Source organism: Fundulus heteroclitus, chromosome 12 (assembly GCF_011125445.2).
Source record: "Fundulus heteroclitus isolate FHET01 chromosome 12, MU-UCD_Fhet_4.1, whole genome shotgun sequence".
In the NCBI taxonomy this organism is placed as follows: Eukaryota; Metazoa; Chordata; class Actinopteri; order Cyprinodontiformes; family Fundulidae; genus Fundulus; species Fundulus heteroclitus.
Window position 1 is genome coordinate 33074844 of NC_046372.1, and position 11447 is coordinate 33086290.

An 11447-nucleotide genomic window follows, 5' to 3' on the forward strand; every position below is an offset into this window, starting at 1 on the left:
ACTCGGTTTTACAGGGTGAATGTGGCTGCGCCTCATCCCCTTCAAAGAATTCTGGAGCAGCATACATCTACAACACGTTAGGTGAATATTGCTGATTCCTCGTGACCTTGTTGACATAAGTCATCCAGTGCTTAAAGCACCGCCTCTGGCGGTCAGTAGGGATGAAATAGAACGAAAGTTACTGCTGTAACTACGGTTCTATGAATCCCGGATGACCGCCAGAGTGCTTGGTCCCTCGGAATCTCTGCTTTTCACGAGAAGATTGAGGGATTGAACGCCGGGTGCCACGTGACTATATAGAGTCACGTGGGTCCCCGGCAGGTCACAGGTGACTTTGTTGTCATTAGTACTCGACCTGCGCATGCGCAAGAATGATCATTCAGTGCTTAAAGCACCGCCTCTGGCGGTCATCCGGGATTCATAGAACCGTAGTTACAGCAGTAACTTTCGTTTTAGATGGAAAGACAGACAGGTGTTGCCGGAGTTGACGCTTTATGATCAGATAAAAAAGATTAAAAAAAAAAAAATGTGCCAAAAAAAATTTAAACTAATATAGCAAACAAAGTAACATAGAATAAAATACATTTAAACTAAACAAAAATTAAATGAAAGAAAAAATAGCTGGATTTTTTTTTTTTTTTTTTTTTTTTTTGCAATAAATGTCGCAAAAATACATCATGCAACATCGGAACATAATTACAATCAAGACACAACAATAACAACAAAACTTTTATTTTTTATATTTACGTGGTGTACCAGTTTATGAATTTTATCTGCATTAGTCATGGGCAAACCTTTTCTTTTATCTTATCTTTCCCAATTATCTTCAGTTCACGGATGTTTGCAGACAATCATTTGCATCCCATATCAAACAACTTTATTTCTAAAGCACCTAAAAAAAACATGACTGCTGACCAAAGTGCCGCATAAAAATGTAAGCGAGAACAGGAATAAAACAACCATAAGTTATTACATGGGAGCTATAGAAAATTTAAGAGTTTAGGTACATATAAAGGGTAAAAGATTAAAACACAAATGCCAACTCACTCTGGGCAGCCCTAGCCAGGAAGACAAATTGTGTTTATAAAAGACTTAAAATGGATTTAAAACTGAAGGGAAAGCTAGTGAAGGGATGCTAAAGCCGGAGTGTTGTGCTTATGTTTACTTGTACCAGCTAAAAATGGTGCAGCAGCATTTGGTCCCCACCCTTTAACAACTCGTGTCACTTTCGATTTGAGTCTTGCTCAAATCAAAAGAGAGTTACAATGGTCCAGGCGTGAAGTTATAAAAGCATGGACCACTGTCTCTAGGTCACCTTAAGACAGGAAAGGGCTTATTTTTTAAAAACTGATAAAAAAAGGATTCAACAATAGCGCTGAAATGTGAGTCAACTTTTTGGTTGGGTGGTCCATTTTTACACCTTAATCAGAGGTGCAAGATTTTGCATGTGGTAGCAAAGAGGAAACATCAAAGGAAGGAATAAGAGCTGGAACCATTGAATTAAAAAAGCACAACCATAGTCCTTTTTTAGTAAAACCAAAGAAATTCAGTGCTAGTCATCCCCTGATGTCAACGAGACAATCAAGGAGGGACTGAACTGAACCATCATGTTTTAAGGGGAAATAGACTGGGCAGCCATCAGCACATAAATGGAACGGCACACAATGCTTCCAAAAAATAGCACAAAAAGGTAGTAAATCAAGACAGAGCAGGAGAGGACCAAGAATGGAGCCCTGAGTACCCGGCCAGCGGAGGGCAGCAGAGGCTGAGGTAAAATCCTCCGTTTGGACACAGAAGCTCCTGTCAGAGAGGCAGGACCCAAACCCCTGCAGAGCTGAGCCAGTGATTCACCCACTGGCAGACTTTATTGATCCCTCAGCCGGAAATTTTACCTGTTAAAGCATCTCACAAACGTGAATAAAGGCCGAGGAAGGCAAACACAAAATGGTCTATAAAAACAAAATTAATCAAATCAAGAGACAGACTATGAACATGCATAAATTTATTGTTCAACAGAAAAGAAAACATCTGAATAATTTCCGATTAGAATCGCTGGCTCGTTTCTTTGCACACACAGATTTACGGGAAATGCCCGCCTCCAGTTGTGGTTTATGAACAATAGGAGGGATTTATGATGGAAATGTTTTTTAAAAGAAGCCATTATCTACAAACGTTTTGCAACAAATCAGCCGCGCACTCATTCAGTCACAAAGACAGATTACATTTAAGTAGGCACACTCCAGTGGGATTCTGAAAGTAATACAGGACAGTTTATTTCAGTTTATAATACCTACTGGTGTAAAGTTATCTATGTAAGCATCCCCATTCCTTCTAACTGCAATACACCTCTGGACGAAACAGGCTTGGGTTGAGCAGCTGCTGCAACTGATCAGAGGTTTGAAAAGACAGAAAAAAAACACCAAAGAGAGCGCTTTTCAGAGGAAATAATATACAAATGTATTTAATTTAATAGGAGCAATTGCTCTGTTAGAAGCCCTGCCTTGGAAAGAAAATATTTAATTAGAGAATGAGTGGGTTAGTAAATCCTTGGGCCAAAAAACAGAGATCAAATATTTAGTCTCAGCAGTAGTTCGTTAGATGACTCTGTGGAGTAATGAGACACGGTCAAAGACACAATCACTGGACAGTGGTAAAGATCTGCCTGATGGGGGCATGTTGACAAAGCCCACGTAGGACACCTTTCTACTGTGGCACATTACTCGACGTTCTCACACAGACCTACTCGTTAGAAACGGGGCGGCTGCTGAACCTCACACGACCCCTGAAAGTATTTTTGTTTCTTTCAGTGCACCGGCACACTTCACTCAGGAGGATCTCATTTCCCACAGTCTGAGGTTGGAAGGCCTGCAGTACGGCAACTCTGAAGCAAAACAAGACGCCTTTATGAGGATATTAACAGATCGTGCCTATCAAATTGACAACAACAACATTAAGGGTGATATAAATCCACAACTTGGCAAACAGACTGTTTTTATTAATACATGTGACTGATTATGCTTTTCTAAGTTGCACAACCATAACCACAGATATAGCTGTAAAACAATATCAATGAAAATTATATTGAAATCCTGTAAATAATTAGCTTTTGTTTGGAGTAGATGACTGCCCCATTGAGCAGATTTAGTTCAGCACCTAATTTCCAATAAATGAAATGAAATGAAGGAAACACATTTCAAGAGCCCTTTAACACTCCCATCTATTAATATATGTGGATAAATATATAACATATTATTTCATACCTTAAAAAAAAGAGAGACGAAATTTGTTCCCAGTTTTCACTGTTTAAGCTCAAACACAAGATGAAAACTCACCATCACACTGCTGCCTGCCTGCCTTTTGTTTCAATGGCTCAGCTTTCATAAAATGGATAAGCTGCATGTTCACTACTGCTATACATCAAACGTAAATATGGCTGCAAAGACTAAAAATAACATTACTTTATCTTGCACTTCAACATGCACACATTTCTCTCACCTCACCATGCTGGACGCTTGCTCGGTTGACTCTTCAGTATGATTGAGCATTTTCATTGACCTTCAAAGTAATGTATCCAGCTGCCAACTCCTGATGCCCGTGGACACTTATCTATTCTACACTGTTCATGTAGGTCTTTTGGTAAAAAGGAGGGAAATGCCGGATGTAGAAATAACGGAGCTGAGGATGTTTGAAGTCGCTGAAGGTGCTTTCTTTTGTGTGTGTGCTGTGGACAATGTTTTTGTTGGTTTTGTTGAAATTTCCACAGTCAAAATACACAACTCAGCAGTGGAAAGAAGAAAGGGTCTGAAGATGTGAAGGATCAGGGAGGGATGATAGGAGCATGTAGAGAAAAGAGGTGAAATAAATAAATGCATTACTTAATAAAAGGTCAAATAAAAAACAACAATATTATTTTATATGTGTCTCTCAACAGAGAGTATTGTAAAGTTGTCTGTCCTATACACAATTGAAGTGGACATGAAAACGCTTTGAAAAGCACATGCTTAGAAAACGTCATTTTCAGTTTCCTCTTTCTAAAAAGAAAAAGAAATTAAACACTTAGGAACAACAGATCCCAAGTAAGGTTATAACAACTGACGGTGTGAGAGGTTGTCACAACAATGATCATCTCTGCAGATCTTTAAATAGCAGTGCAGGATTGCTATCCTATAGAAGCAGCTATGGAGAACATGTTATTGGCACATTTATCCCTCAGAGAACTGTGTATGTTCATTTCTGAGCACCTGCTGGCTGAATTTAATTGTCATTGTAGGGAATATTCATGCATAGTAGCTATGCTGCATTGCTTGTTGTGCAACACCCATTCAAAATGAGAAGATGGGGAAAATACTCTAATGAAACAAACATTTAAATAACCAGCGCTGAAAGGTAACACACACATGATAAAATCAAGAATGACAAGAAGGGGGTGGGGGAGGGATAAAAAAAACAACTTATGAAGCTAATTTTTAAATACCCAGCACTGAAAACCAGAGGTTGGAAGACCTGCAGGCTGAAACAGTTCGGCAACTTCGAAGCAAAACGAGTCGCCTTTATGAGGATATTAACAGATCGTGCCTATCAAATTGACAACAACAACATTAAGGGTGATATAAATCCACAACTTGGCAAACAAACTGTTAGCCTGTTTTTAGTGATAAAAGTGACCGGATCCTGGCAATTAAGGATAGTAAATGCCTTTTCCAAGTTTCACAACCATAACCACAGATATAGCTATAAAACAATATCAATGAAAACAGAAATCCTGTAAATAATTAGCGTTTGTTTGGAGTAGATGAGTGTCATGTTGGGCCACTTTAGTGCAGCAGCTGATTTCTATGAAATGAAATAAAATGAAGGAAACACATTTGAAGAGTCCTTTAACACTCCCTGTCACGGGAGCGACAGGGAGTGTCACTCCGGTGACAGGGAGCGCTTTTAATTTCTTATAAAACATATAACACATATTAATTGACCATTTCTTATTATTCAGACATAAATAAAAGTGAACTGAACCCACACATTCCAAATAGTGGTCAAAAATAATTTTGTTTCCCCTCCTGTTGTCCCACCAGACATTTGTCCAATAAAAAAAACTTCTCTTCCCACCTGGCATGCTCTCCTTCTTAAATAATGGCAGGGTCTAAAAGTTATTAAACTAATCACAGAGTTTCCAAATATAATAATTAATTACAAATTTTGATACCAAACTAATAATTATCTTCTTACCGTTTTAAAGCAAAAACAATAGTGGATAGAACTTAAAGAAAAACCTGTCGAGGAGAACTTTTGTCAACCCTGCATCTGTTCTGAAATTAATCAGGTCTCAGATTTCTCCATCTTTCAAAATAGTCCCAAATCTTTATCTTGTTTTACCCTGCCTTAGATCGGTTGCCCTTTTTGAGGATGCTGATACTTCTTAAGTATTGTTGAGTGTTTCTGGCCCGCTTCACATACTGGCCTCGAGGTTTGCAGGCTGCTGCTCTTTTGAAAACATAAAATGAAAACCAAATGCTGCGCTCTGTTTTTGGAATCGTGGGAACTCTCATATGATTGGCTCAGAAACCAGGAAGTGAACACGGGCTACACACTGCACCAAAGCTGTTCCACATGGTACCTCTATGTTTGAACGAAGAAAAACTTGACTAAGACGTTGTTGATGGAGAGGACCGATTATTTATAGAGAATGTAACTTCATTGGGGTGACATATGAGAATGATTTCGGTTAATGCTACAATAAATTTCTTATTTATTGCTACTTTGAATATCAACTTATACAGCAACCAATTTCATGCAGAAAGCCATGGCAAGGCCACTTTATTTTTATTACACATTTCAGTAACAACATCATTCAAAGTGCTTTACTTGAACAGCATATAAGCAAAGAAAACATACAGAGGAAAGTACATTGCAGTGGAATAGTAGCAGGAGGTCAAGATACATTGGATTACACACTTCATCTAATGATGTTTCAGTTAACTACACAGTTTGAATTCAATATTAACATTTAAAGGCAACTCTAAACAAACAGGTTTCTAACCCTATTTAAAGGACTTTACAGTCTTTAGAGAGCTTGTTCCAGATAAGTGGCGCATAAGAACTAAATGCTGCTTCTCCATGTTTGTTTCTGGTTCTGGGTACGCAGAGTAGACTTGAGCCAGAAGATCTTAGTGGTCTACATGGCTGATACACTGATGACAAGTCTGTAATGTATCAAGGTGATTTATAGACTAATTGAGGTATTTAAAAGTCTATTCTCTGAGATACAGGGAGTGTAGGGACTTTAGAACTTGGGTAATGTGCTCTACTTTCTTAGTCTTAAGGCTGGTTCACACGGCAGGATTTTAAAATAGAGAGACACCACACATAACGATAAAATATTTTAGCTAAAACAGGTAAGGTCATAAAAGTGTGTGGTATCTAGTCAGACGGCAAGATCAACACACCACACACGAACAGATTTCGCTTAAGATCATTCAGATGTCAGATGGGAAATCTTGCGAATCCTCTCAAGATCGAACGTGAGTTCAGAGTAAATAAACATGGACGACCAAGAAGAATAATGGCGAGAGTCAGTGGACTAATTTTAACAGAGAAAAAAACATTACAAACAGAAAAGGCGTTGGTTACAGAAGCGGAGATGAAAGTATGAAAGTTAGTATGAAAGTTTAGTATTGTTTGAAGGTGCTATGAGAAACCTGCTTCCTGGCAGTGATAAAGATAGCAAGAGATCAGTTTTGCTGAGGCTTAGTTTGTGTTCCTGATTTGTAATGAAAGATTTTTTTATGCAATTCATTTTGCACTGAGATTGCTTAGGACCCTGTTTTCCTTCTGTGTGTGTGCTATGGACCATGCTTTTGTTGTTTTTGTAAGAAATGTCCACATTCAAAATACACTCTTTCTAAAAAGAAAAATAAATTAAACACATTGCTTGTCATTGTAGGGAATATTCATGCGAAGTAGCTATGCTGCATTGCTTGCTGTTGTGCAACATCCATTCAAAATGAGAAGATGGGTAAAATACTACAAACATTTAAATAACCAGCGCTGAAAGGAAACACAAACATGATAAAATCAAGAATGCTTCTTTACAGCTGCCTGTGTAATAGACACCAAATTTGTCAAAACAGCTTATAGTGTCAAACAGAAAGTGGATTCAGCTTTTTTCTCAGCACACGTATAGCAAATCAGTAGCCAGTAAATCTTTCATGAAATATTAAACTCTGGATTAAATGAGGGAAACTCCCCGTTCTGGCCGACAGCTCTAGGTGCTGATGCAGATCATTTGTTGTAAAGTCAGCAACATTTGGGCTTCAAGGTTGAACACCTCGTCTGTGTTTTCGGTTAATTCAAACCCGTCTTGTTAATCGTTGACTTTTCAGCCATGATACCACCTGTTTGATAGTGTATCTGGCAAAATAAATGAAAAATAAGACCATAAACATGTCAGAATGAAACTGCCGGTCGGTTTCATTTTGGCCAAAAATCGGCAAAGGACTCCGAACAGTTACAGAGCAGAAGAGCGTTGGACAGGGGCGCCGCTTAATCCAAGATGTGAATGCAAGAAAAATCTTGACCCAGTTCTTTTAAAATGACTTTTCTTACATGACTTAATAGTAAATATTCTCCAAACACTAAACAATAACTAGAATGCACATGGAAATGGAAAGAAGGGGAAAACGGCTTTTCTGTTGAACTTAAGTTTTACTCCCATGCTAGTGCAGCATAACATGACCTTTCTGTAAATCTATCTTCACAGTTGGAGGTAAGGTCAACATTTTGACTGACTTTGTGGATAATGTTAGTTTGTTTCCTAAATGTTCCGCTCCTTTTTGGCGCTTTCTTAAATCGGACCGGCTTCATAATGAAATCTCATCTGCACAAGCACCACTGTGCATAACTCTTTGGTCTTTTAAAATCAACCTTTAAGGGTCTTCTCCACTAGAAGGCTGGTTTTGTCCTTGTACTGGGAAAGATTACGCTATTACAGGAAAGCCTGACTCCACCAAAGGAAAGAAAAACACATATTGTACACTGGGAGTGTGTACAATATGTTTACACCGTAATCCTGATTTTAAAATGTAGCTGTCTGATTTGGCTTTGTGTTGATTTTTTTTTAAATATACATATTCATTTTGTTTTACTGCCATGAATAATGAGGTTGCTGTATTAAAAACTTACTTATTCCTGTTTTATCCACAATTTCTGTTCATTATTTCATGATACATTTTAGTAATAGTGGTCTCTTGTTTTAACGCTCTCAGGATTTTACCCTCTACGCTGCTCAGTGTCTCACCATAATCATCATTACCACAGCTACGTTGTCCCTGTCCTTCAGACCAACTTTATCTCTGTTAAAAACACCTTTATGGACATTTTTCTGCTTTCCCTGCATACTCTTCTTTAGCTCTTTTTTGTTTGGTCATTGTTCTTTGCCTCCTGTTTTTATCTTTTATACGCTGTGATCTCTTCTGTATAGTTTTATCTTACTTCGCCCCCAATAAAAGCAATCTGTTGACACCTATAATCACTGCGCACATAAACTCATTGCTAAGATGAATGCTTTCAGTTTTGCATCCGTCGTCGTATGCCGGCCGTTTTCTCTGTCCAGAAAAAACGTATCAAAGTGCATCAACTTGATATTGATGCAGGTTTTTATTAGTATCATTATTATTATTGATTTAAAGAAATTAATTTATTGGGAATCAAATACATATACTGATATTTTTGTCAGATATTTAGTTGAAATTAGAACACCAAAGTACAAATTTGTGAACTGCAATGTGCTTTATTTTCATGGCCACAGTTTGCCACAATAATACAATTAATATAATTTACCACATACATGTTTTGCCTAAACATGAGTTTCAAAGCGAATAACATTTTTATCATATAAATAATGCAAATGAGTGCAAGTAACACTTACAAATAACAAAAAAATGCAACAACAACTGCATTTTCTTTTTTATACACAATGTAAAAAAACAAAAAAACAACAAAGGATAGTCACATAAGCATCTTAGAACCCTTACTCTTGCCTCATCTTCATGTTTAATTATTGCACAAAAAAAAGCTTCCTGGTTTAAATTCACTCAGGGAAATATTAGCTTTCAAAACTCTCCCTGATTTTTGCCTTTTCCACCAGGATACATTCAGTCAGAGCTGTCGGCGGTGTCACAGTCTCTCAGTCTGCATCAGAGGCTTCTGGCCTCAGCTTTACGGACCAGCCAGCTGAGGAGAGTCGCCTCCTAATAAATCAGGGTTTCCGCTACATGTAATTGATTGTGGCGCACCGCCACAGCAAAATCAGCTTCTCTTTCCTACAGCCAGGGTCACAAATGTATGAACAAATATGCTAAATAGATGATGACTTAATCTAACCCCCCCAAACCCTCCACCACAGTTTAAACAAAATATCCTAAAGGAAACCCTGTATGTTACTGTTTATCTCTTCTCTACACAGCGGGCAGGTACCGAACTGCACCAGGACCCTGTTGGTGCAGCGAACGCAGAGACATCTGTGGCCACAGGGCAGTGTGTATTCAGCCTCTCGTACCATGCACACCACGCAGCCGTCACCTGTGACCAGAGGGGGGGGAAGTTATAAGACGTCGGACTCAATCCACTTTATTAAGAAACAAATCAGACGACGTTGGCAGGAGACATACCTGGGGGGAACTCCATGCTCAGGTCTGAGAGACTGTCGTCAGAGTTTTCACTGAGTTCTGTATAATCGGGATTGATACTGCAGGGACGGCTGATGGGAGGTTCAGGTGCAGGACAGGACGCTTTGTTGAAAAGCGTTCCCTTTTTCTCAGAACCTACAGGAGGGAATCATTCGGAGAACTGTTGGTATTTTTAGAGTACGTTACAGGCTTGGTCAACAGAAAGCAAGAAAAACAGGCTGAGTTACACTTAAAGTAGGTGTGTTAAAGTTACCTAGGAGGAAGATGGAGCACGTCTGCCCGTATACATCAATCATGGCCCAGAGAGGCAGGCTGAGGTCCACTTCGATCAGTAGCTTACGCTTCCTGTCGTTGTGAAATTTCACCCACAAGCAGCCACGAGGAGAGACCCAGAACTCCAGCACCGAACCTTCCTGACAGCAGGACTCGGGCACAGGACAGGCCCAGTGCCCCTGGGTGTTGGTGAGGTTAGGCATGGCCATGCAGGGCAGAGGTAAAGTCCTGGCCGATGGCGGCACGTTGGTGAAGCCTACACGCAGCGCCCCTTTCCAGTGTGCCACCTTCTTCTGCACCAGCACCCGGACCCGCTCGTTGATGCTCACAGGGCGGTTGCTGAACACGACGCCGCCTCTGAAGGTTTCTTCAGTTCTCTCCGCACATCGAAGGCCCTCGCTCAGACGGATCATGTCACCCACAGCTTGAGGATGGAAGGTCAGGGGGCCGAGGCAACGGCGGCCACAGCTGTGCTGCATCTTTGGAGCTGCAGGGGAAGTAAACACCATCATTAGGGTATTTTTTTCCAGTTTAACAAGTATAACTGCAGATAAATCTGTAAACATAACAAACTAGCAGTCATGCTCTCTCTCTCTCTCTGTCTGTCTCTCTCTGTCTCTCTGACGGCATTCTTGGAACTTCCTGACAATATCTTGACCTCCAGAGTTCCTGTTTATCACCATTTCCTTATCTCATTATAAACAGAGGAAACAGGATGGAAGCACATTTATTTTCTTTAAGAAGCTGAATTGTGTCAGCGTTTAGAGCCCGTCCATGCTGCTTGTTGGGACATCTTTGACACACGGCGATTGTTAACGCTTTGAAATACAAATAGGTCAGTTCCGACTGCCTCTGTTTGACTCACCTTTTATTATGCACTCTGCTGCCGCAAGATCTAAGATTACCGGTTTCCTATCAAACACCTGGCTTCTGGTATTCCGCTGCCCTTTATGGTTTATTGCTCCAGACTGACATCATAGTTTGAAGCTAAGTATCATTTTATCACCTGTTTTTCAGCTCAGTCAGGCGGCTTCTGCTTTGTCCTCCTGCCATTCATGCTAAGCCTATAATGGTTATGCTTAAAGTTTTCAGAAAGATACTAAATCTATTTTTTTTTTTTTTTGGTTTGTTGATAAAATAAAATAAAAACATTTTGTCTTATTTGTAATTTTAGCTTTAACTTTTTAATTTTAAAACTTTTCTAAATTGATAGCCCACGATGTGTTTTTTTTTTCAAACCTGAATAAGATATTTTTAATTCATCATCCCAAATCTTCCATGAAAAAAGGTTATAGCAGTCTTACCTAATGTAATCTTCTCTCTTGTCATCTAGCAGAAGTCAGTGATCTTCCTTACGCTCATACAGGAGTTGTGATCTTGTCCGTCTTGTGATTTGGTTATAAGACAAGTGGGAGTGTGTCAGCTGGCTTTAAGGCATAGCGCACGTGGGATTTGGCAAACACAAACATCCAGTGACTCACAGGAAAACCG

General features: G+C 39.4%; 1 protein-coding gene across 1 annotated transcript; it reads right to left on the reverse strand.

Annotated features, from left to right (window-relative positions):
• Positions 1 to 8779: 8779 nt before the first annotated feature.
• Positions 8780 to 11447, reverse strand: LOC105926834 (E3 ubiquitin-protein ligase NEURL3). The gene is made up of 4 exons (XM_012863299.3): positions 11261 to 11447; positions 9937 to 10443; positions 9666 to 9818; positions 8780 to 9576 (listed from the first exon to the last, which is right to left on the reverse strand). Exons 1-4 carry the CDS (start codon positions 11283 to 11285, stop codon positions 9416 to 9418), a joined length of 846 nt encoding a protein of 281 aa, XP_012718753.2. The 5' UTR covers positions 11286 to 11447; the 3' UTR covers positions 8780 to 9415.